The sequence below is a fragment of the Lethenteron reissneri genome, chromosome 61 (genome assembly GCF_015708825.2).
Source record: "Lethenteron reissneri isolate LAM-NWPU_2019-01 chromosome 61, ASM1570882v1, whole genome shotgun sequence".
NCBI lineage: Eukaryota > Metazoa > Chordata > Hyperoartia > Petromyzontiformes > Petromyzontidae > Lethenteron > Lethenteron reissneri.
In genome coordinates, this window is record NC_083839.1 from 1,707,696 (window position 1) to 1,734,320 (window position 26,625).

Below are 26,625 nucleotides of genomic sequence, written 5' to 3' on the forward strand. Positions count from 1 at the left end.
CATCGCCACTGGGAAGATAAAGGCGGTCGGGCGTGGTGAATCCAAGTCCTGGGCGAAACCGGGTAGTAAAGCTAGTAATGCATAAACGAGACAATACGTACTTGTATAATTAATACCCAATTATATTAACAACGTGTAAATTAGATGAATCACATTTTACTGACAATAATCATACAAAACAATTATTATTTATTATTCCCGAATCGGGAAAGTAACCTCTGTGAGAACACCACCCCATTAGCTTAATGATCAAATTCATCTTCTAATGAAGAGCGCTACGCAATTACAATAATACCAAATGTTATAAACTATTACGAAAACAACTAATTGTCATCACCAAAACACTCTAATCATCTTCCAACTCCGTGATATCTATTGATTCGAGTTGGATTCATCAAAATAATTACATAAACAAGTTAATTAACACTCATAATAAATTAAGTAACTCACCACGAGGCTCGACGCCATTTTATTATTAGCCACGAGATCGGGTCGGCATCCGCACACATTTTCTTTTCCACTGACAACTCGCTCAACAATCAATTGACATTACCGAGTTTCTGTCCGTCGATTAACAATCGAGCCATTTCAATGAAAGTTGTCTCCATATACAGCATATGAAAGGCAAAGTTGTGATTATGTGTCTGTTCAAAATGTTTAGCGGACTTCCCGACATGCAACAAACTGGAAACTTAACATGTGTGTACTTTCCAGACTGTACACCATGCACAAATTAAAATAAATAGATATATAATTTTTGCACGGCAAGTGAGCTGTGACGTCACATCTGTCACGTGACCCGCGCATGTGGAAGCGTCACGCATTGTAGTGTAGCGGGTAGCGCGCTGCGCTACGAACCCGGCCACCCGAGTTCGATTCCCGCTCACGGCCACCACCGCTGACGATTATTTGAACCGGTCCTGGGCCTCCCCTAGTTCGACTCAGCCTCAAACGAGTAACTGGTGTGGTGTGTGAACATCGCCACTGGGGAGACAAAGGCGGCCAGGCGTGGTGAATCAACGTGCACGGGCGAAGCCGGGTAGAAAAGCTAGTATATTATATTTCAGCTAATGTAGAACGCAGCTTTGCAGTCCAGAAGCTGGTCCAAATCTAAATCTGGGGCTTGTTTTGTGCACGTGGGGGGCTCGGGGTCCAATCGCTGATCACCATTTGCCTGATCTTAAATAATAATCACAATTCACTTGGCTACCCATAGCTATGCAAATTTGTCTTTTAGGAATCCCAAATTCTATGGAGTGCACCATAATACAGGTGAGGGATCCAGCCCATGCCTATCTCTACCCTCACCAAGTCTGTGGGCCAGCTGAAGCATCTGTGCTGGCCTCACAACTGAATATGAATACTTGCAGTCATGAAAACTTCAAATCTAGAACTCGCAGCTGAAGTTGAGTGCAGCCGAGGATGTGCTGTGCCGCCGTGGCCTCTGTGTGTGTGTGTGTCACGATTGCGTCTAACCATCGGCGTGAGTGACGTTCTCACTTTACACCTGCATATGGCTGTTGTTATATTTATCTGGGGTAGTGGGGGAGGGGGTTGCACCATTTGATGTGTTGCTCACATCTCACTTTGTGTGTTTGTCGTTGTTAGAATTTACAGTGGTGTGCCATGGTCCGTCGTACAAAATTAAAAAAAAGTGTGACGACTTTTTTCGTTTCCTCGTTGATTTGCTTCCAGGAATTAGATTAGCCTCGAATGTCCACATGGTTCCTCGCGCGGACCGCTTGCATGCACTCAGTGGCATTTAATACGAAATCTGACACTCGCAGAGTCAATTTTAAAGATGAAGTAGCAACACCGGGATACACTGAATCGCGACTGTGATATAAAATCGTACATTAGCATAACAATGATTTCTAAGTGTAGTACATATTAGTATAAAAAGGACGTTTTGACACGGCGATTTAACACAGCACTCTGATCTATTAAATCAATAAACTACTATAAAATGTTAGGGGCCGTCCATAAATGACGTCACGCACCTAGCGGGTGGGGGGGGGTCAGACATTTGTGACGATGTGTGACGAGGGGGGGGGGGGTGAAAATGTGACGTCACATCAAAATGCGCAACTTTAAATAAATATAGACAACACGTTCTACTTAATTAAATAGACTTTTAAAAATGTTTTCTCCTACAACATCAGAGCGCAGCGCCACATTGAATACGCACTACAATGACAATAGTTTAAAGCGATTAGAAGCATGTTTTATATTGGGGGGGGGGGGGGGGGCAGAGCTTTGTGACGTCATATTTGAGGGGGGGGGGTCTGACTTTTTGTGACGTCGTGTGACGAAGTGGGGGGGGGGGGGGGTCAAAAATCGTCCAAAATCGCGTGACGTCATTTATGGACGGCCCTTAGGAGATGTTAACGACCTCGCCTTGTATGCAGAAGCGCGTGGATTCGATCCCGATCCTGACGCTTGACTATTATTTGGAGTTTGCGTGTCTCTCTCATCATCATCACGGTGGCTAGGAGATGTTAACTACCGCGCCTGGAATGCAGGAAGATGTGGGTTCGATCCCAACCCTGACGCCTGCTGGATATTTGGAGTTTACGTCTCTCTCTGCCCGTGGTCGCGTGGAATTTGCTCCGGGTCCTCCGGTTTTCCCCTCCACATTTAGAAACGACGTCACGCGTTCGGAGTGTTGGCAGCTCATGAAGATGACAAACCCCTTCGTGGAGCTTTTGTTTGTGGCCAGGGCGCTTCTGAATAAGTAATATTTAAAAATACTTTTTTAGAAACACGCTTTAATGGCAGAAGTCCACGACTCCAGGAAGTGGCCCCCGAAGCTTGCCATAGCGTAAGGGACCGTGGGCAATAAGACCAAAGCCGAAACATAACATATAAAAAATAATGTTTAAAAATACTTTTTTTTTTATATAAAATAGTATTGTCATCAGTATTACATAAGTATACCAAGTTTGCAGTCGATACCACATGGGGAAGTGGGTTAAAATTGAGTTACAAGATTTGAGGATACGACGACAAGTTCAAGTTCATGTATTAGGTGTAGCCCTGTGAGCCATTCAGCTCTTGAATCGGGTGCAACCGCAACAAACAAAAAACAAAAACATGAACAAAAAACATCTTAAAGTGAATATGTGACTGAGTGCAAACAGAAAATCCAAGAAAAGACAGCAAAAATATTGCAGAAAAAACACCGTACACCAACGCTGTGTGCAAAAATCTCAGTGGGATGCAAGTCAAACAACAACAACCACAAAACAGCTTAGATTAAGGCCATCAGTCTAACTCTGTACTACAACAAACAAACATGGCTAAACCAATACACTTTTCGAAATCACCAAAATAAAGCCATGAAAGCAATGAAAAAGCAATCATAGGAACTGTGACGGAATTTTCACAATAAATGGCATAACATGTACTACCAAAACCCTGCAGCCATAGCTGGCTGCATGAGTCACTCAACAACAGCAGGAGCATCAATCGGAGTATTATAATTTTTCAATGCACCTTTAAGATCAGCACACTAAATCAAAACACAGGTCATACTTTGTAGCGATTATCCGGAGCGAAACATTTTATTTTAGGTCACTGAATAGCAGTGGCAGCTAGGGGTGTACAACTCATCTAGAGCAGTTTTGAGTGAAGATCTCATAGGTAGTGACTCAAGTTTCAATTTATTTGCAACAGCATTCCAGACCCTGGGGGCATCAATAGCAAAGGCCCTTCCTCCAGTATATGTACGGCAATAGGGAATATTAAGCTGGTAAATGAGTGGAAGACCTTAGGTCAAACAACAGAGTGAGTTAAATAAAAGCGTGTAATGAAAAAAGATACAATTTGCTCAGTGGGGCCTTAACGTGGTAACATCTTTAAAAGTTTCGTTTAATAATAAATAGCCTGGCTCAGTTCAAGGGACGCCACGCGTTTTACATAAACACATTCCTGCGGAGGGTGCTGGTAGGAACGTTGGGTTGCTCGGTCAATGGCCTGCAGGGTCAACGGCGGCGTGGTGTATTCCGCAAATATGCCCGACTGTGAGGGCGGGCACAAGCCGGCGTGAGTAGGTTAAACGTTGAGTTTTATAAGGGCACCACGGGGTGACCAGCCCCTCTCCACCCAGCCCCACCCCTCACCCAGCCCCTCCCCACCCAGCCCCTCCCCACCCTCCCCTCTCCACCCGGCCCCACCCCTCACCCAGCCCCACCCTCTCCACCCAGCCCCTCCACACCCTCCCCACCCAGCCCCTCCCCACCCTCCCCTCTCCACCCAGCCCGACTCCTCCCATTTTTGGATTTACGACGGACGGACGGACACAATAATCCCCTGTGGGCTGGTGGAACCAGGTGGTTCCTACCAGTAAAATTGCAGCAGTTGCAAGCGGCATAAAAAAAATATATAAACATCATCAGCAATTTTTTTCGATGTAAAGCTTTCGTGACTGCAGGGATTCATCTTCTTGGTTCTTTCGGTAAAGTCACGTAGAAGGGAAATAATAAAATAATAAAAATAAAACATAATAAAATATAATTAAATTTCGATTTAAAGCTTTCGTGACTGCAGGGATTCATCTTCTTGGTTCTTTCGGTAAAGTCACGTAGAAGGGAAATAATAAAATAATAAAAATAAAACATAATAAAATACAATTCTCACGACGTTTCGGCCACAACGCAATCAGCCGTCCTCATGTGAAGAACAGGTCTGTGGCCGAAACGTCGTGAGAATTGTATTATTTTATTATGTTTTATTTTTATTATTTTATTATCTCCCTTCTACGTGACTTTACCGAAAGAACCAAGAAGATGAAACTGATTTAATTTCTCCATCTCCTGTGTTGGAAATCCTCTCCTACATTATTCACATTTTTATATTATACATTAAATATTAAAAATATCTAATATTAAATTATACTAATCAGGCACTCGGGCTCCTGCGCAGGGCAGCCCTAGGGGTCCTGGCCGGCGCGGGTAAGGCCGTGTCGCGCGTAGGTCGGCTTCGACGTAAAACGATGTCCCTCTGAGTCCTCCTCGTCGACCGCGTGTCGAGTGCGTCGTTCGCGGGCGAAGAGGAGGAAGGGAGGAGGTGGTGGTGCTGGTCTGACGCGCTCGCCGTGTCGCCGTGGCCCGCCAACCCCATCGGGCCGCAGGCGCGGGGTGAAGCCTGCCGCCTTGCCTGGATTCTTCTACGGGCGCCGGTGCTCGGATTCCCGCGGAAGCCCCGGTACGCGGGACCCCCCCCCCCCCCCCCACACCTCTAACAACACCAATCACCCCCGGTTCTCCGGGGTTTCTGGATTAAAACTTAAAAAAATAAATGCATGACAAAGGCGTTGATGCTAACGGGGTTAATCGATGGTTATAAAATGTATTCAATAATAGCTGCATTAGCGCTGGGCTTACGTGTCGGCACGCCATTAACGCGCGATTTTAATATCGTTCGATAATGACAATCGTTAAATTAAGTACGTTAATGTTAATTAAGAGGGACCTTCATCCAGCAGTGGATTTATGAAGGCCGTTTATTGTTGATGTGGTGTTTGCAGTCACTCCATCAACATGGTGATTGTAAAACAATAGTACTGCACCCTATTACCCTATTTAAATTCGCCGTTATTAATATGGCGACTGTCCTATGACAGGCGTATAATAATAATACCACTGTGTGAAACCCACACAAATAATATGGCATGACTGTAATCGCATGATAATAGTGTTGAGTAAATACATTGTGCAGTGGAGCGGTGGCGCAGTGATTGGGGCGTTTTGATATCACAGAACCACCTAGGCCTCGGCAAGGTAAGGTAAAAGTTAAAACCAACGCGCCTACCTTTACCCTACCTTTTACCTTACCACAATACAATCACTCTACCCTTACCTTTTAGCAGGTAAGGTAAAAGGTAAAAAAGCAACGTGCCTTCCTTTACCATACCTTTTACCCTGACCCTATACAAATTACCCGATTACAGGGTAATTACTGGGGTACTACTACACATGAACAAGGTTTATAACGGTAAACGCTGTAGGTAGAGCGCTTTATACATATAGAATACTCTCGATGATTCCAATTTAACACGCTTTCTTTTAACTCACTGTCTGTTGTTGTATCCTCAAATCTTGTAACTCAATTTTAACCCACTTCCTAATGTGGTATCGACTGCAAACTTGGTATACTTATGTCATACTGATGACAATACTATATTACTGTATATCATTAACAAAAATATTTTTCTAACATTCTTTTTTATTTCGATTTGAAGCTTTCGTGACTGCAGGGATTCATCTTCTTGGTTCTTTCGGTAAAGTCACGTAGAAGGGAAATAATAAAATAATAAAAATAAAACATTATTTGATTTTATTATGTTTTATTTTTATTATTTTACTACTTCCCTTCTACGTGACTTTACCGAAAGAACCAAGAAGATTCTTTTTTAAATGTTATGTTTCGGCTTGGGTCTAATTGTCCACGCTCAACTCACGTTGGCTGTAGATCACCACGGCCCCCTGACGTTGTGGCAAGTCTCGGGGCCACTTCCTGGAGTCGTGGAGTTCTGCCATTACTAGGACATTTAATAAAAGCGTGTTTTTAAAAAAAAGTTTGTTTAAATATTACTTATTAAATGGAGGCCACGGACTGCGCGACGGAGCTTTTAGCGGTAAACAAGGTACCGTATTTACCGGGTAATACTTTGCGCTACCTTTACCCTACCGGCTAATTCTTCCGAGCTACCTTTACCCTACCCTTTACCTTACCCCTTGGCATGTCGACACCTTTACCTTTTTACCCGGTAAAAAGGGTAAATTACCTTGCCTTGCCGAGGCCTGAAGTATGGTCAACAAACACCCACCACCGACAGGAGGCATTCATCCAGCAGTGGATTTACAACAAACTGTGTGCAAGGACAAAGTCGAATATTCAATCACCACTTAACCGCTCGCACTCACTCGGTGCATTGTTTACGCATGGTGCAACTTGTCATTTACATTCGAGTTATTAATTCGTTTATTTAGTAAATGTTTTACCAGGATAACCCTTGGGGTGGAACATCTCGTTAGCTAGGGCGTCCAGAGTAGAAGTTTATTTTTACATATCCGAACTTTCAGATACCGCTCCCAACTTATGGTGTATGAATCGGTTTCCGATTGGCACGGTTGGCTACGTACGGTGCGAAAGAAGTTCAACATACGTACATAATTGCACCTCCGATTAGGGGCCGTCCATAAATGACGTCACGCGATTTTTTACGATTTTTTGACCCCCCCCCCCCCTTCGTCACACGACGTCACAAAAAGTCAGACCCCCCCTCAAATATGACTTCACAAAGCTCTGCCCCCCCCCCCCAAATATAAAACATGCTTCAAATGGCTTTAAACTATTGTCATTGTAGTGCGTATTTAATGTGGCGCTGCACTCTGATGTTGTAGGAGAAAACATTTATTAAAAAGTATATTTAATTAAGTAGAATGTGTTGTCTATATTTATTTAAAGTTGCGCATTTTTATGTGATGTCACATTTCTGACCCCCCTCCCTCGTCACACATCGTTACAAATGTCTGACCCCCCCCCTCCCTTAGGTGCGTGACGTCATTTATGGACGGCCCCTTAGCACGGCTGGCTACGTACGGTGCGACAAGTGCAACATACATAAAACGTGTGCCCGTAGATGGTGGTTTGTGCGATGGGGCAATGGGGTGGATGACACGTTTTGCGCCCACGTGTGTGTATCTGCGTGTGTTTCCACGGCAGGATTTCTCTCTGTGGGTGACCAGCGGAGTAGCCACAAGTCACCATGTCACGTGAGTCTCACCGTTGGCCTCGTTGGAGACGGGGCTGGGTTCGAGTTCCCGTTTTCTCTGCAGACCTTCACATCCACCGCAGTCGCTAACAGCACTTACCCCGAAAATATTAAAGATAAACGGAGGGGGATTATTATTAATACTATACTTTATATCTTATCTAGATTTTTATCGCGCCTTATTCCGAGGCGCTTTGCAGCAATATTAAAATTGTACATAAGATGATAGTGGTAGAGATAAATAGTGGAGTTTTAAGAAGTGATGGTGTATATGTGTAGGTGAGTTTATGCGTGTGTGTGTGTCTGTGTGCATGTGTGCAGGACGGCCACCTGTGACCGCCTCCCCGGCCCCCGGCACCACCACTCCGGCAGTAAGCCAATCGGCCTGCTCTCCCGCCCGCTTCGTGAACTCTGAACCCGCATTGGGCCTCTTACTCTGGCCTGGAAACCCAAACAGCCCGGGAACGTCTTCGTAATTCATACCCGGCTATCCTTTGGCCGTCGACGGTTGCCCTTTTGGCCGGGGCCAACAGTCACGGATATTGAGCCGTTGCTTTGAAACAAAAAATCGAATTGCGTGTTCCGTGAAGATCCGGGCAAGTTTGAAAGTGTGCCGTGAAATGAATAATGTTGAGAAGCACTAAATAAAAAAAAACTGCCTGTGGAATGTGATAGGTGTCACAAAATTACCTGTGTAATAATTCTCTACACTGGGTAATTGTGCACCTCACATGGCCAGCTAATAAGAGGAGTTCCTTGCATGGCGATCGAGTCAGAATTATTTGAGTCTTTTTTTAGTCCTTGCGTTCCGTGTTTTGCTATAAAGTCCTAAACCGGTGCTCGCTTAACAGCCCTTGCCCTAATTGTGCGCAATGCAACCTCTTGCGAGGTTAAACAAATTAATTTGAGACGCTGCTGCCTTGGTGGCAGCGGTGTACAAGCACAACCAACAACACAAACTAAAACACAACACGTTCGTCAACAACACTGCGTAGTCTTAAAAGAAAAAAATATATGTTAAGGTGAATTTTCGAGTAATGGGCCCGTCTTCAGTTATCTGCTATGAATGTGTTGAGTGTTCTTTAATTTACAAGTGTGACCTGGGGCATTAGTCTACCAGTAGGGGGTAATGCTTGCTACTGTGTAATCCCAATTGAGTAATCTGCAGTGGTTGTTGCTAACGCTCTGCCAGCTCGTGCGTATGTGTGTGTGTGTTGTTGTTGGTGCCACTGCACCATCTGGGCTTAGGCAGTGTAGCGATTAGCTCACTACGCTACGAACCTGGCGACCCGAGTTCGATTCCTGCTCATGACCAACACCAGTGACAATTTTCTGAACCGGTTCTGAGCCTCCCCTAGGTCTATTCGGCCTCAAATGAGTACCTGGTACGGTGTGTAAACATCGCCACTAGGGAGACAAAGGCCGTCGGGCGTGGTGTTGGCCACCCACCGCCTCGTGTGCCGTGCCGTCCTTCGTAGGTGCTACTCGCTTAACAGCACTCGACCCAACAGTCAGTTACAGGTTAGACGGGGGCATCTTTGTCTTTGTTGTTGTATTTTCATACCCCCTTGGCCCCACCGCATCTACAGCAAACAACCAGCAACCCTGGCTTCGTGGGCTACAACCCGTACAGCCACCTGGCCTACAACAACTACAAGTTGGGTGGACAGCCTGGAGCCAACAGTAGAGCCATGGTGAGTGAGTGAGTGACAGGCCCTGTGGCCAGGCTGAGCCGCATGGTGGCAGAACAAAAACTGTTAAATTGCATTTTACAAGTAGGCTTTTTCTTGACCAATTTTACACTTCATATTTCGTTTCTTTGGATAGTGTCGGTATAATGTACATTTTTGTTAAACTACAACCATCCACCAGTTGTCACGTGAGAAAATATTTCAATTTATTCGGGGGGTTTTTTCCGCAAAAACGGACTGTTGAAAATTAAGCGGACATTTGACGATTGTAAACGAGTTTAGATTCAAAACCATTATCAAATCGCCAGAGGCCGGCGGGGTTTGTATGGCTGCTGTAACCGCTCACGATAAACAGTATTAAACCTCACAGAGAGCAGCGCGATTGCGGCTAACAGCCCCTGCCTGCCTCCGACCCTCAGGCAAAACAATTGCGTTCGTGGAGCCCAAGCTTTGAATTGTGGACCATGCCGATCAAGCCGCCTACGTTGAGTAGTGTAGCGAGCGACGTCATTAACGCTGCCCGTCGGCCCCATTAATCGCACGTTTAAAATAATGCATGTCGGATTTTTGCCTACGACGTTTGAATCATTCGTCTTTTGTAACCATTGCATTGTGAATGACCTCCCCCCCCCCCCCCCCCCGTGTATGTGAGCTGTCCTCCCTTGCATGCAAGCTTTCCGCATTAAGATGGCTTCTGCCGTGCCTCGTCTCGTTAAACGGTGGACTGGGTCGATGCGCTCCGCTGGCTTTGTTTTTCTACTCCCACTTGGCGCCACGCCGTTTATAACGCAACGATTTCGTCCGCAACAAAGTTTTAGTTAAAAAAAAGAACTCGACCTTGAATTCAAGAGTCAGAGTTGAATCCACACTTGAAGTCAACCTCGACCCTGAATTCAAGATGAAGGGTCAAGACGTCATGAATGCCGACGCTGTTGATTCCACCACCACCTCGTGGCCAACGCTTTCTGACCCGCTATATCCTGCAGCTGAAACTGCACCATCTGGGCTTAGGTCTAGTTCTTTTCTTCCTTTCCCTTGGTCGCTAGACTCATGGAGACCACTCCAATTCATGTCTCGGTAAACCGGCTACGCGTGCCCCACCCAGCGAGCTTCTTTTTGACCCAGCATTGTGACACGTGATGGAATCGCAGTGGGGAGAAAGGCGGGGAGGGTGTGGGTGTGGTGACGAATCATGGTGTACGCCAGCCAGAGGTCGCAAACGGGTTTTGATTCCTTACCCGTACCCGGCCGCACCAGGGTCGCAAACGGGTACCCGTACCCTACCCGATACCCGGCTACCCGTACCCGGCCGGGTATCGGGTAGGGTACGGGTACGAGTACCCGATTGCGACCTCTGGGATGAAGCCATGTTGCAGGTGCGGGTGGGTTGATTCTAGGAACTTGAATTGTGAGAAGAGACAAGACGTTGGGAAATGAGTGACAAACGGTGACTCACCAGTGACTCACGGCCTACCCGTACCCGGCCGCACCAGGGTCGCAAACAGGTTCCCGTACCCGTACCCGGCCGGGTACGGGTAGCCGGGTATCGGGTAGGGTACGGGTATCGGGTTCCCGATTGCGACCTCTGACGCCAGCTGGGGGAGCCGGTTGCCTCCATTGCTCAACCACGAGGGCCGAGTTGAACTCCTGGGCCAGTGTTCCCTCCACGGACCCACTTCTCTCCACAGCGTAATGGGTTCAGTTTCCAGCTCGGCTGCCACCACCCGCCTGTTACGGCTGTCGCCTGCTGCGCTTGACCCTGCTTGGCTTTGTCCCCGCCTGCCCGCCCCCCCACCTTCCTCCCCACCCTAACTCCTACTCTCCCACCCATCCACCCCTGCCCGCCCACCACCGCCCATGTACCTGCTGTGGACTGTGGCATACGGCACAGAACGGACAATCGGACAAGCACGTCTCCTCAACATGTCTGTCCTCCCACTTAAAATAAATAAACATGCAATTGATCCACGTTAGCCTCACTGCTGATGAGATGCTGCTGATGACACCAAATCCGGAATTTTTATTTGCATGAAGCACTCCCAGAAGGCCACGTAGCTGATGATGGGATGTGTAATAAAATACTTTTTAAAAGAGTTTTTTTTCTTAATGCAGTGGGACAGATGTGTGCGAAGGAGGAGGCGTGTTGTCTGATTATTCATCATGGAACTTAGATTCTCCACGACGCCGCCGAATGCTTATCTTGTTTTTAGCGCGGGGTGAACGGGACGTATAATCGGTTGCCTTGCTTTTCGTTTGGGTCTGAAGGCTCTTCCGGTTGCCTCCAAAGAAGAGTTACGCGGTCCGCTTTTGGGCAGCCTCCCCCCCTCCCCAGCTTGCAAACCTTCCGCCATCCCCCCACCCCTCATTTTCCTTTTAGCTTTGTCGTAACGCATGCCTCATCACCACCACCGCCTGCTGCTCCCATTCCCTCCCACCTCCCCCTCCCCTCACCGTGTGCGTAGACATCGTACCTGGGTAGGCAGTCTCACGACATAGCCTCCAGGCAGTATCGTGACACCTGGGCCGCCCCCGCGTACAGCCATGCCTTGCACGGCCTAGTGAGTGACCTCCCCCCCCCCCCCTCCCTCCCTCCCTCCCTCCCTCCCCCCCCCCTCCCTCCCTCCCTCCCCCCCCTCCCTCCCTCCCTCCCTCCCATGCACCTCGCATGTGGCTCCCTCCATCCCATGTACGTCACATGTTCTTACCTCCATCCCATGTACCTCGCATGTACCTCCCTACATCCCATGTACCTCCCTCCCTCGTACCTCAATCCCTCCCTCCCTTGTACCTCCCTCCCATGTCCCTCCCTCCCCGAGTAAGGCGCTAAGGTACACGATTACCCACAACCCTGGGCGTCACTCCCCTCCAGCTCCTACTGGGGGTGGCTCGCCTCGTCCTGCCCCCCCTACCCTGCCCCCCCCCCCCCCCCGACACTCCCAGCTGACAAGGCGGGGGGCACGAGTGGCTTGTAGTTACCAATATGCTTTCGGATTGCCCCCCCAGTAGCACCCAACACACCCCCCCCAACTCCCCCCACCCCTTGGTCGGCGTGATGTCCGACGTTTCGCTCCGCGTCCTGGAAGCTTCTTCGGGAAGTGAGTGGAGAGCGCTGTGGCAGCGCGCGGAGCGAAACGTCGGGGCGGCGGGAGCGTGTTGTGTCGAGCAAGCGAGCCAGCGAGTGTTTCTGTCGTGGGCAGTGGTGCGCCGCGCGTGCCTTTGGTGTCCTGTGGAGTGGTGGGTTCTTGCGTTGAGTGGTGTGTTTTGCAGGTTGGGTTTGTTGTTAGTGTTGTGTTGTACGCTTTGAGGTCTGTGGTTTTGCAGTTGCTTGTCATAGTGCGGCGTTGTGTATGGTGCAGTCTGTTGTGGTGCAGTGTGTTGTGATGTGGTGCAGTGTAATTTTGATTTAAAGCTTTCGTGACTGTAGGGATTCATATTCTTGGTTCTTTCGGTAAAGTCACGTAGAAGGGAAATAATAAAAAAATAAAAATAAAACATGATAAAAATTATCACAACGTTTTGATTGCAACACAAGCAATCATCATCAGTTGTGAAAACTACAGCAATACTTTTAGTTTTTTTTACAGCTAAAACATTTTCTTGCTGTAGTTTTCACACCTGATGATGATTGCTTGTGTTGCAATCAAAACGTCGTGAGAATTTGTATTTTTTTATAATTTTCTTTTTATTATTTTATTATTTCCCTTCTATGTGACTTTACCGAAAGAACCAACAATATGTGGTGCAGTGGCTATGTTGGAGTGGCTTGTCGTAGTGTGGCGTCTTGTGGCGTGTTGCTCTGCGCTGAGTTGCGTGTGTTGCGGTGTTTTGTATCCGTCTTGGCGCCGTGCAGTGCGGCGTGTCAGTGCGGCGTGGCAAGCCGTTCCACTAGCAGGCTGGCGTGGCGAACCGTTACCGTGTGCCATGCGTTGCTTCGCTCGCAGACAAACCCTGGGATCACGGTGCCAAAGCCACCCAAGCCTCCAGACAAGCCCCTCATGCCGTACATGCGCTACAGCCGGAAGGTACGAGAAACACGCGCGTCATACAAAACTAAACAAGACAAAGATCCCCTAGACAGCCTTAATATTATTTTGGGGCAAGTGCTGTTAGCGAGCACTTATGAAGGCTGGCACGGCACACGAGGGGGTGGGAGGCCAACACCACGCCTGGCCGCCTTTGACTCCCCAGTGGCGATGTTTACACATCGCACCAGGTACTCATGAGGCTGAGTCGACCTAGGGGAGGCTCTTGACCGGTTCAGATAATCGTCCCTGGTATTGGCTGTGAGCGGGAATTGAACTCGGGTTACCAGGTTCGTAGCGCAGCGCGCTAACTGCTACACTACCGCTCCCCCCATATAGCCTTAACAGACTTTTGGGGCAAGTGCTGTTAGCGAGCACCGATCAAGGCCAACACGACACTCGAGGGGGCGGGTGGCCAGCACCACGCCCGACTGCCTTTGTCTCCCCAGTGGCGATGTTTACACACCGCACCAGGTACTCATGAGGCTGAGTCGACCTAGGGGAGGTCCAGAACCGGTTCGGATAATCGTCACTGGGTGTTGGCCGTGAGCGGGAATCAAACCCGGGGCTGCCGGGTTCATAGCGCAGTGCGCTAACCGCTACACCCACCGCTCCCCATACACGCACACACGCACACACACACACGCAGCTAAACAAATGCGAGTGGCCGATTCAAATTGTGCCACGACCCGAAAGCCGATCGAAATCTGTCGCATATCTTGAACTGTGTGCGTCTGAGCATCGATTATTTGCAATTTCACGTAAATTATTTGAAAGTGATAGGTGCATGATACCACTGATCCCCCTATAAAGGACACGAACGGTCCTCGCAACTGTCCACTAACATTATTTGGGAACAATTCAAATCCAGCGTCGCGTTCAAATTGAACGTCGACAGCGCGCGGCTAGGGCACACGTTCTCGAACGCGACGAGGATGTGAGGAATACGTTGAACTCCGCTTTGGTTAAGAGAAGCGAGCCGGCCGTGGGGGTGGTGGGGGGCTCTAGCCAATCTCCCTCCCCCAACACACCGAGCGCCAACTCCTCGCACGAGCGAGTGATGGATCGTAGGGGGGGGGGAGCGGGCGGGCAGGGGGGGGCAGACGGACATTTGGGGGGTGGGGGGGTTAGTGGCTGGGACGTGCGGCTCGTGTTGCCAATAAGGGTGGCGTTGATTGGTCGACTGCTGTGTGCGCGTGTAGCCAACCGGAGGGAAGAAGAAGGCAGGGCGCGCCACGGTGCAGGTGGGAAGCCCTCGTTCAGATGCACTCGGGCGAAAGAGACCCTCGCGTGTGGAGTGACCTTGAGAGCAAAGCGAGAGCCTGCGACGAGACTGCGAGAGAGCGCGAGAGAGAGAGAGAGAGCAGCGAGCGCTGTCCGAGCCCAACGGCCTCCGCGGAGACGTTGGGCTTAGAACTTGGGGTTGGATTCTCAGGCAGCCTTTAGAGCAGTCAAGTTTCCTTTTTGGTGGCGGTGTTGATGACGATGTCGACGTTGTTGGTGGTGATCGTGGTGGTGGTGGTGGTGTTAGTGGTGGTGGCGGCACTGGTGGTGATCGTGGTGGCGGTGACGGCACTGGTGGTGGTGGCGGTGGTCGTCGTGGTGGTGGTGGTGGCGGCGGTGGTGGTGGCGAGATGCGTGTACGGGGCGCGCGGGCGTGTCTCTTGCCAGGTCTGGGACCAGGTGAAGGCGTCGAACCCGGACCTCAAGCTGTGGGAGATCGGCAAGATCATCGGTGGCATGTGGAGGGACCTGAGCGACGAGGAGAAGCAGGAGTACATCAACGACTACGAGGCGGAGAAGGTGAAGGGGTGGGGGGGGGGAGCGGCCGTTGCTGCAGGGAGGTGGAAGCAGAGGTCGCAAACGGGTTTTGATTCCTTACCCGTACCCGTACCCGGCCGCACCAGGGTCGAAAACGGGTACCCGTACCCTACCCGATACCAGGCTACCCGTACCCGGCCGGGTATTGTGTAGGGTACGGGTATCGGGTACCCGATTGCGACCTCTGGGATGAAGCCATGTTGCAGGCGCGGGTGGGTTGATTCTAGGACGTTGGGAAATGAGTGACAAACGGTGACTCGCCAGTGACTCACGGCCTACCCGTACCCGGTCGCACCAGGGTCGCAAACGGGTACCCGTACCCAGCCGGGTACGGGTAGCCGGGTATCGGGTAGGGTACGGGTATCGGGTACCCGATTGTGATCTCTGGGCGGAAGGGCACGGAGCCCCCTCAACCGTCGCTTCCCGTAACCGACGAGCAAGCAATCGCTGCGTAGGGTGAATATGGGGGCTGCCCAGAGACAGGGTGAGGCTTCGGCGCGTCCTTGTTGCGCAGCCGCCGCCGCTCGGGGAGCGGACGAGAGCGGTCGCGGGCGACGATTTGCGTCGTGCGACTTTTCGAGCTGTCGGATTTTGCGACCCGTCGGTCGCGATGGGTTTGCCTTGAGAGGCGGCCGAGCCTCTGCCGAGAGTTGAGCGAGCTGAACGAGCGCCGCCGCCATCTTGCCGCACGCAGATCGAGTACAGCGAGGCGATGAAGACGTACCTCAACTCGCCCACCTACCTGGCCTACGTGAACGCCAAGAGCCGCGCCGAGGCGGCGCTCGAGGAAGAGAGCCGCCAGCGTCAGCGCAACGACAAGCTCGAGTCCTACATGAGCATCCAGCCCGCGGAGGACCCCGAGGGTGCGCTTGCGCAGTGATGGGGGGAGGCGGGGGGCGCGTGGGGGGGGGGGTGCGCATACGATCACGCAAGCAGCCGCGTGCGCGCGCCCCCACCTCAATCGCGATGTGTACGCAGCAGTCGCAGCAAGTCTTTTCCCTCGGTCGCCGGACTCGTGGAGACCATTTCGGTGCCCGGCAATCGGCCTTGCCTGCATCCTGTACGCACGTGCGTCCCGCCGGTCACCGTCTCGAGAAAACGATCCGATAGAAACGTACGTTGGACGATTTGATGATCCGTGATCTGATTAACCGAAGGCGTTTTATCTTATTATTATTATTCTCCCCCCCGCCCCCCACCCGACTCGTCAGACTTTGACGACGGCTTCTCGGTGAAGCACGTGTCGGCCGGGCGATTCCTGCGCAACCACCGTCTCATTAACGAGATCTTTAACGAGTCGGTGGTGCCCGACGTGCGCTCCGTGGTGACCACCAACCGCATGCAGGTGCTGAAGCGGCAGGTGCACTCGCTGATGGTCCACCAGGTACGGCAACGGCGGCAACGGCGGCAACGGCGTCGGCGGCACACCACGCGGCACGGTGCTCACTGCCACACAGCGCAGCGCGATTAGGGATCGGTGCAGTCGGTGGCGGATCTACGTTGGGGGAGGGGCGGTGGCTATGGGAGGGGGTCAATCCCCCCCTCCCCCAACTCCCCCCATACCGCCCCCTTGAGACCCTAAAATTGGTATTCTATTGATACCGTAAAATACATTTAGGGCCCTAATTATAGAAGAGAGACATTTCATGATTGCTCTTCCCCCCTGCCCCCCGCCCTGGAAAGCGTCTAGATCTGCATTGTACCCTATATTACTGAAAATCTGTTCATGGGATGATCAGTAATATAGGGTACAGCAATATCGCATTATTACTATAATGGATAAGTATACCTTATAATCTAGTGGTCGTGCCTTGAGCCGACAATACCTACTCAAAGCCACCCTATAACAGCGTTTTGTAAAATATCCAAGTGAGAAATTAAGCCAAGGGTATTATTAGTATGATCTTGAACACCTCATGCAGTGGTGCTGGCCACACCACCGCATACACGTTTGGCAAGTTCAGTGATCACCCACTCCTCGCCTGGTATGCAGGAGGTCGTGGGTTCGATCCCAACCTTGACGCCTGCTGCTGTATATTTGGAGTTTGCGTGTCTCTCTTTTCCCGTGGTCGCGTGGATTTTTCTCCGGGTCCTCGGGTTTTTCCCTCCACATTTAGAATCGACGTCATTTGACCGCTTTAAAGAGATTGGTGCCGGAAAGATGTGCTCGACTTGAGCATATTGGCACTCGACGTAGGAAAGTGAAAACAAATTCCCTGATCTGCAGTGGACACCGAGGGGCTATCTGCTCATGGATCGTGATGATGGTGTTGAAATTTGCACGTGACAAGCCACTTCGTTGGGATATCACTTGTGGCCAGGTTTCGCTGCTGAAAAAAAGCTACATAGCTCAGTGGGCCTTACCTGCTAATTTACACTTTTAAAAAAATCGTTTTAGTATTGTAGTAGCGGCGCTTTCACCGCGGGCTGCATATCGTAGACGGCGTCGACGGAGAGTTCGGGGCCAGTACGCGGCGCTCGGTGAGATGGCACAGAGCGGATCGCTGCCGACTGTCGTGGATGATCCCGTGTCACGATAGATAAGCAGGCGGTCGCACAGGGATGTCATCTCCCTCGCCTGGTACGCAGGAGGTCATGGGTTCGATCGCGGGTTCTCTCCCTCTCCCCCGTTGGTGGCCGCGTGGATTGTTCTCGGGGTTCCTCCACGTTGAGAAATAAACGTGCATTTTGGATTTTTCTGCCCTCTTCTGTAAGTGGAAAAGTAATCGTTGCCCTTCTCGGTGTGGCGTGCGCCGTGGTTTCCGCGTCGCAGCAAAAGCTGGAGGCGGAGCTGCTGCAGATTGAGGAGCGGCACCAGGGCAAGAAGCGCAAATTCCTCGACTCGACCGAGCGCTTCAACTCGGAGCTCAAGAGGGTGAGGCCCGGGGTCGCACCGTGGGCTTGCGTGGGGCCTAGGGGTTGTTAGACCAACCACACGATTTTTTCTGTGAACCCGTTTGCTGTTACTCGCCCGTCTTCTGGCCACGTCCGAGCCAGGCTGGTTTCGGGAAGCGTAATCTTACGTGATCTGCGTGACCCACCAACCCCTGCTGCGAAAGCGCTGGGTGACACCAGTCAGCTTTTACAAAAGATTAGCTGCTCCGAGATTCTCTTCTCCTCCAGCGAAGGCATCGGCAGAAATTCCCAGTTTGCTATGACGGAGGCTAGTCAGCGTGGTACAGGAGTGGACGACTTGCCGACGACCGGTACCAGCAGCGTCAAGATCAGCCTCTGTGGAGGACACTCGTGAAGGATGGTGTTACTGGGCAGTTGAAGGCAGTCGCTCTCCAGCTACAGCGAAGGGCGGAGGAGCGACGCTCACACCAACGAGCGCAGCGCCAGGCGGCTAAAAGTCCGCAAGTTGGCACAGTGCGGAGCATCCGCCAGTGATCTCGCTCAGTCAACCCACGGCACCTGGGTCTGTTTTGTGACAACCTCCTGCCTTGTGAGCCTTCGACACTTCACGTGGTCTCAAACTGCGCCTAGCCTGGCGCAAGCGCCGTGGTGACGTCACCACTGCATAGTGGCGAACGGCGGTTGTTGTTGTCGTCGTCGTCGTCGGTGGTGTGTGCGTTGCAGCTGCGCGGCCAGAAGATCGAGGTTGACCTGCAGAAGGTGGCGGCCGATGTGGCCGCCACCGCCGAGGAGACGGCGCAGAAGCGGCGCGAGGAGGAGCGCGACAAACCCACGGCGCCACCGGCACCCGCGCAGGTGTCGCACGCGGCGATGCACACGGCGACATGCACGGCGACATGCACGGCGACACGCACGGTGACGCACCGCGTGGCGAAACACACGGTCACACGCAGCACCCAGTGACACGCACCGCGGTCGGCTACGCACGGTGCAAAAGAAGTTCCACACACGTCCACAGCCTGTCGTGAGACACACGGCACACGCCACGACACACGACACACACTTTACCACGGTGACTGGGGATACGAGAGTGGCCGGGTGTGGTTTTGGCGGCTCCCCCGCTCTTGCGCCGTGCCAGCATTCATAGTTGCTGCTCCGCTAACAGCATTCGCCCCAGCAGCCAGTGCGGGCTACACTGGGGACCGTCGTTTTAATCGTTTGTTTACGCGCATACCTGTGTGTATGTGTGTGGGGAGCGGTAGTGTAGTGGTTAGCGCGCTGCGCTACGAACACGGCAAGTGACATTTATCTGGACCGGTCATGGGCCTCCTCTAGGTCGACTCGGCCGCAAATGAGTACCTGGTGCGGTGCGTAAAAACATCGCCACTGGGGAGACAAAGGTGGACGAGCGTGGTGCTGGCCACCCACCCCCCTCGTGTGCCGTGACAGCTTTGATATGTGCTCGCTAACAGCACTTGCACCAAGTCTTTTAAGGCCATACGGGGGATCTTTGTTTTTTTGTCTGTGTAAAAACGACTTGGCACACTTCGTCTTGAGATGTTTTTTTTATTCAGTAGACACGTTCACTCGAACAGGCGGAGACCCCCACTGCAACAGCCCAAAGTATCCCGCGCATCTCCCTGATATACGGACCGAGGCCACGTCCCTCTTTCCGAACCTTCTCGTTGGTTCTAGACACTGGCTCCACCAGCAGACTCCACCGTCCTCTTCCGTCACCTGGCCACGCTCCCTTCTCGATCATTCCTGTAGCCACCAGTCCATTTGCACTGTAGGCTGACTCCCCTGTCATTACCTCCCGTGGCCACTCGCACCGCAGGTTGACTCTACTGTCATTAGATCTGTATGTGTCTGTGTGTGTTTGTACGTGTCTGTGTGTGTGTGTGGTCTCCCCACCACCATGTGCTGTAGTCGGCCCCCATGGAGGTGGCCGAGGGGGAGAAGAGCTCCGACTCGGAGCGGCAGGATGAGCCCAGCCCCGGCACGACCGCATCGACACACACGGAGCCCACAGCTCCGCACGGTGAGACTCCCTCCCTAGTCGTGCCAGGGATATCCACGCACACAGCGTGGTGAGAGAGACACATCCACACACTCAGCACGGTGAGAGAGAGACTGGGCCTGTTCGATGTTCTCAGTAATCGATTTCTCTCCTGATTACCCGCTCAGTAACTCGACTAAATGGATAACGTGACAATAGTTCGAGTATAAAATGTCTCACCTCCGTCCCCACCTGGTGTGCTGCTGGACGGGAGGTGGTGGGGAGGGCAAAGGTGTCCGCCGTGGTTCCGGCCACACCACCGACCCCCCACTGCTCGCGAACAGCACTTGCCCCAAAAGTCTGTTAAAGGCTACACGGGGGATCTTTGTCTTCTGTGTGTGCAGCCTCGGACGCGTCGGCCACCGACGAGGGCTCCTTGCCGGCCAGCGGCCCCGACGGCGACGGCGTCGGCGGCGTCGTCGTCATCAAAAAACCGGAGCCGCAGAAGCCGGACGAGAGCAACAGCAGCAGCAACAACAACGCGGACGACGAGGAGGAGGACGAGGAGGAGGAAGACGAGGAGGACGACGAAGATGAGGACGACGACCAGGACGAAGCGGAGGAGGAGGAGGAAGCGGCGGCGGCGACAGAACCGGCAGCTGCGGCAAAGGACAAGGGGGAGACGCCGCCACCGGCCGGGACGCGCGGCCGCGGCGATGGGAACCGCGGCCGCGCCGCCAGCACCGGCGGTAGTGGTGGTGGAGGTGGCGGCGGTAGCGGTGGTGGTGGTGGCGGTGGTGGTGGCGGTGGCGGTGGTGGTGGTGGTGGAGGTGGTGGTGGTCTGGCCGAGCGGGCGGCGGAGGAGCTGGCGATCGGGAAGCCGGGGAAGCACGGCAGGGAGCCGTGTGGAGGGCACGTGGGCAGCAGCAGGGCCGGGGCAGCGGGGGGTAGGGGCAGCGGGCGGGAGAAGCACGTAGGAGGGGGGCAGAGGGAGGGGGGGTCGCCCGGCAGCTCGGAGAGCCTGCCCCCCACTGCGAGCGGAGGTCATCAGCGTGCAGAAAAGCAGGAGTGAGCGCACGTGTGTATGTGTGTGCACGTGTGGGTGTCTGTGGTTGCATGTATGTGTATTCCGTGTGTGCGTGTGTGTACGTCTGTGTGTGTGCGTGTAGGTGCTCGCTATCAGTACCTTCCCCCTGCAATCCGTTGAAGGTTGTATGGGGGATCTTTATCTTTGTGTGCACGTGTAGTGTGTGCGTGTGTACGTATGTGAATGGGTAATTGTGTGCGCATATGTGGTGCGTGCGTGAGCGTCAGAGCAGTGTACAGTGCGCTGCTGTACGAACCTGGCCACGGCTAACATCAGTGGTAAGTGATATACTAAAACTTGTCCTGAGCCTCCGCTAGGTCAGCTCGGCCTTGAATGACAGTACCATGTGTGTGTTTGTGTGTAAGATAATATATGTGTGCATGCATGTATGTACGTGTGAGAATGCATGTATAAGAGAATGTATGCGTATATGTACGTGAGAGTGTGTATGAAGGGGGAGTAACTTTGTGTGTAGGTCAAGTTTGGTGTGCTGGGGTAGCTGAGTGGGGTAGTAAACTCGTCCCACCAGAACACGCTTGGTATGATGGCGTAGCTGAGTGGAGTAGTAAACTCGTCCCACAGAACACGCGTGGTGTGATGGCGTAGCTGAGTGGAGTAGTAAACTCGTCCCACAGAACACGCGTGGTGTGATGGCGTAGCTGAGTGGAGTAGTAAACTCGTCTCACCAGAACACACGTGGTGTGATGGCGTAGCTGAGTGGAGTAGTAAACTCGTCCCACAGAACACGCGTGGTGTGATGGCGTAGCTGAGTGGAGTAGTAAACTCGTCTCACCAGAACACGCGTGGTGTGATGGCGTAGCTGAGTGGAGTAGTAAACTCGTCTCACCAGAACACGCGTGGTGTGATGGCGTAGCTGAGTGGAGTAGTAAACTCGTCCCACAACACGCGTGGTGTGATGGCGTAGCTGAGTGGAGTAGTACACTCGTCCCACCAGAACACGCGTGGTGTGATGGCGTAGCTGAGTGGAGTAGAACAAGCGGGTTAAACGTGAGAACCGCGTTGGTTTCCATTTATTGCTGTCGCTTGAAAGGAGAGATCTCCACGTTTCAGCCGACTTGATTTCACCGGCGTGGAACTTTCCGCCGGCCGCGTTTATAATCCAAGCGCAGTTTTCTCCAGGAGCTGGGGTTGCCGACGTTGTTTGAGGATTCCTTCTCTAGAGCTTTCACCACGCGGGGGCGTCTTCAGGAGTTGAAAATAACACTGGTCAACACACTTTTTCTGGCATAAGGTATTCCAACGGTTTTTAAGGTAATTTTGGGGTGCTGATTCCAAATCTGGCATCAGTTTTTGTCCATCACATCAGGTTTTTGAGATATCAAATATTGCATTTTCAATAAAAACTGCATAAGAAAAATATTAAATAAATGTGGATATCTACATAAAATTATATTATAAACACACTATCCTAAAAATACAGCACCATATTTTAACACTAAAGCAGTCACTGACTCGCAACAACTTGCAATCATAAGTGACAGTTAATTTCGGGTAAAATCTATGAAAATGGGGTATGCCGATAGCATAAAAATGATGTGATAGAGCAAATCTGAGGTCAGATTTGGAATCAGCACCCTGAAATTAGTCTAAAACAGCTGTAAAGGTCCAGGCCAGAAAAAAATGTTTTTTTGTTGTTGACCAGTGTAGTAAATCCCTCATGGAGCCCGCACTTACATGTCCAACTTAGAACACAAACTTGTGGTGTTCGGTTGACTGGCCTTCTACAAGAAACTTTCTTCAATTTGCCCAAAACAAGGCGACGGGGCTGTAACGGTGACGGTAAAAACACCTCTGGCCGAATATGTTCATTGACCACGATCTCATCGCTCAGTGCACACTGTCACGATATGGGCCTGGCCCTGTTTTCCTGGGAGTTGAACGGTTGCCCTCTTTCCAGTCGAGAAAGAGACCACGTTGTTAGAGAGGTGTACAGGTAAAGTTAAAAAACATATCTTCTTGGTTCTTTCGGTAAAGTCACGTAGAATGGAAATAACAATACTCTGTCTTCTAGACTCTGTCTTCTCGACAGACCTGTTCTTCACCTGAGGACGGCTGCTTGCGTTGTGGCCGAAACGTGAGAATGATTTTATTATGTTTTATTTTTATCATTTTATTATTTCCATTCTACGTGACTTTACCGAAAGAACCAAGAAGATGAATCCCTGCAGTCACGAAAGCTTTAAATTAAAAAAAACACACACTTGACTGACTTTCCACTTGATGGCATTTCCAAGGCAGTTCTGCAGTATCGCCTTCAGCGAGCTGTCTGCCCACCACGGGGTGAAGCATCTTCCGCCATCGCCTCGTTGACACGCTTCGTGGTGGCGCGATGGGAGCTTTACCCACATCCTGCTGATGAAACTCGGAAGGTCGAAACCCGGAGGTGTCGTTTTTGCCCGGCTTGAACAATGCATCGGTAACACATTGGTCAAGAAGGGTGTATACCGCACGTGGTGTGCCGGGGTGTGGACATTTTTGACGGTTCACGGACCCGGCTTAAATTAAAGCCCTGGCCGTTGACACGTCTGAGCATGTTTGATGTTGTGTATCAGCCTATACGCACGTGTTGATTTCCCCAACTCGGTATTGACCGCGATAGAGAATGTGTTTCGCTGCTTAGTTAAGATTGCTGGTGTTGGACAGGGTACAGGGTGTGTAGTGGGTGACGTGGTGGTGGTGGTGGTGGAAATAACCCTTACTGTACTATTGTCAATATTGTCAATGTTATTGCTAGGTTTAAAGGAATGTTGTTGGGCCCCCCTCCCCCCGTCGCGGTATGTCCGTCATTCCAGGCAAGCTTTGTTCATCGAGCTTCCTGTGTTGCCGCCAGAGGCAAGTGGAACCAATTGAGCCGAGGTTCCGTTGAAAACGGTAAAACGCTCTGGACTCGTCGGTGTGCAGGGCCCCCCCCCCTTCTGCCCCCCCCTTCTGCCCCCCCTTCTGCCCCCCCCTTCTGCCCCCCCCCCTCCTTCTGCCCCCCCCTTCTGCCCCCCGAGTGGTCGTGCGATGGCTCTGAATCGCGCCTGCGCTGTCGCTTTTAAATCGAAACGCAACCCAGGAAACATCAACTTTCGTCTCTTTATTTTTGTCGTAGTCGCGCACACTTCCCCGGCTCTGTGATGTCCCCAGACCATCGGGCCCAAGCTCGGAGCTACGTGAATGAGAGAGGGAGAGAGGGAGAGAGAGAATAAGTATAACCCGTAATAACAAAGTTTTTCACTATAAATCCTTTATATGCGTGGCGGCTAGAGTCCTCTCGTCCTCTGGCTTGAGATGGCTGCCACCTATGGGTCAGATGATTGTCTGCCAGTATTAAGCAATTGGTAATTAATATTAAATTTGTTTTCCCTAAACATTTAAACTTATTTTAACCCACGCTGCCACGGCAGGAAGGGTCCCAAGCAACTCGAGCAAGATAACCCCAAGTCCCACTCCTTCCCCGGCTCCATGAAAGACATCTGAGCTTGAGTGTAAATTATAATAAACCTAATTCTAGATTTGAAGCTTTCATGACTGCAAAGGATTCATATGCTTAGGTTTTTTTCGGTAAAGTCACGTAGGTCATTTTATTTTTTTACCTACGTGACTTTACCGAAACAAACCTAAGCATATAATAAACCTAGCAAGCCAATTCAATTTTTAAATGCCAATTAATTTGACAACTCTACCTTGTCTGCATCTCGTCTCTCCTCTCAACACACGTTTGTCTATGTGTCTCTTATCTCGGTCCATCTCTCTCTTCTGTCATCCCACTAGGTTTTTAAATGTTCATAGAGGGGGGGCTAGCAACATCAACTGCCCAGGACACCCCACCTGTGTACAAGAGCAGAGTTATTTGTTTTATGGGTTGCGTCTGCCTGTTACAATCTCGTGTATCCGGAGTTTTGTTTTGCCTTGAGTATCTCTTTATTATTATCATTATAGTAATCTTGATTATGATTGTGGCATGGCCCCTGTTTCACCCTCGCCTTGCCCGGCACGCAAACGCCGCCCTCCCCGCGATTCCTCGTCCAATATCGGAGCACCGTTGTATGTTGGTGGCATCGCTACGCAAGGGGTGATCTGGCAGAGATCTGGCAAGGCTTGGTTGCAACTGAGAGCGATTGTGTCTTGTCGTACATGATCTGTATTTTGGTAAAGAATTGATTGAATTTTCAGTGCTTTCTCGATGTTTTCGACTCGTTTCGTCATTGGGTTACGCCTAACGGTTGTGAGTTCCGTGACTGCCGTATCGTCTCACCGCTGTCCCACGGACTCGGCCAAAGGTGCACACATCAAGGTGAAAAACTGGCGTCCCGAAGAAAAGACTAGAGTGCGATTCGAACTCGGACGAGGATTTGGAATCGGACTTAAGTAAGATTCATTTCGTAAGATCGGCTTCACGGTCGGTGCTAGAGTGAGATCTAGGGAATTCAAACTCGCAGCAGAGCGGGGATTTACTCGTACTAGATTTAACTGAGACTCGAGAGGCTAATGTGAATGTTTTACTCCCAATTAAAGTTGCATGAAAACAGTGTAACAAAAACAATGTTTGTTCCTGGGTAGTAAGTGTTATTTCCTAATTTTAACTTTGGAGCTTTCGTGACTGCAGGAATTATTCTTTGGTTCTTTCGGTAAAGTCACGTATAAAAAATCTTTTTTATTAAATGTATTATTTTTTTCTTTATACGTGACTTTACCGAAAGAACCAAAGAATATTTCCTAATTTCTTATGCCTCAAAAGTACAGAAAATGGCTATTATTCCCCCACAAACTTTGATTTTGTGACCAGGACAGTGATATTTAGAAATTTACCTATTTTCAATGAGAAAAACGTGTGCATTTGTGTCTTTTGTTCACAAAGTCCTGGTCACAAAAGCAAAGTTTGTAGTGAATAATAGTTATTTTCTATACTTTTTTAAGGCATAAGCAATAAAAAATAACACTTAGTACCCAGGAACAAAAATTGTGTTACTCTTTGTTTCTTTCGGTAAAGTCACGTAGGTGAAACAATCAAAAATAATTTTAATTAATATATAAATACATTAAATCACGACGTTTCCATTGCAACACAAGCAATCATCATCAGGTGTGACAACCACGGCAAGAAAAAATTGCGTTACGTAGTCAAATTGTGTTACATAGTGAAATCAATACTAATCGATTGTATTCTGACGTGAACGTGATTTGATGATATAGGCCGAGAGAGGATTGGGTAGGGGGTGAGGGGTTAGGAATAGAGCTGAGATTGAGTTGGGGGGTTTGGTGTCGGGGGATTTTGGTCCGTGTCGGGTGTTGTGACACGGACGGTTGGAATCGCACACCAGTTCTTATTTTCGGGCCGCACACTTTTGTGTTTTTTGCCAACGTCG

The 26,625-nt window shown here is 50.7% G+C and overlaps 1 protein-coding gene across 5 annotated transcripts; it reads left to right on the forward strand.

The window, feature by feature from the left end:
• Nucleotides 1-4,914: 4,914 nt before the first annotated feature.
• On the forward strand, nucleotides 4,915-25,431 carry LOC133358316 (SWI/SNF-related matrix-associated actin-dependent regulator of chromatin subfamily E member 1-like). Of its 5 annotated transcripts, none has more exons than XM_061576571.1 (14): nucleotides 4,915-5,205; nucleotides 7,729-7,778; nucleotides 8,099-8,148; nucleotides 9,367-9,471; nucleotides 11,931-12,026; nucleotides 13,410-13,490; nucleotides 14,693-14,734; nucleotides 15,162-15,293; nucleotides 16,006-16,174; nucleotides 16,523-16,695; nucleotides 18,085-18,186; nucleotides 18,891-19,022; nucleotides 20,097-20,208; nucleotides 20,571-25,431. In XM_061576571.1, exons 2-14 carry the CDS (start codon nucleotides 7,772-7,774, stop codon nucleotides 21,236-21,238), a joined length of 1,869 nt encoding a protein of 622 aa, XP_061432555.1. In that variant the 5' UTR covers nucleotides 4,915-5,205; nucleotides 7,729-7,771; the 3' UTR covers nucleotides 21,239-25,431. The 5 variants fall into 5 exon arrangements, with proteins under 5 accessions (XP_061432555.1, XP_061432557.1, XP_061432558.1 ...); XM_061576572.1 differs by lacking the exon at nucleotides 4,915-5,205 and adding an exon at nucleotides 7,565-7,606; XM_061576573.1 differs by lacking the exon at nucleotides 14,693-14,734.
• The last annotated feature ends 1,194 nt before the right edge of the window (nucleotides 25,432-26,625 follow it).

Excerpts from the sequence above, each read along its gene's own strand:
- LOC133358316 (XM_061576571.1), top strand. Across the intron at positions 9,472-11,930 it reads GAGCCAACAGTAGAGCCATG|ACATCGTACCTGGGTAGGCA; the intron begins GTGAGTGAGTGA and ends CCGTGTGCGTAG. Across the intron at positions 15,294-16,005 it reads ACGACTACGAGGCGGAGAAG|ATCGAGTACAGCGAGGCGAT; the intron begins GTGAAGGGGTGG and ends TGCCGCACGCAG.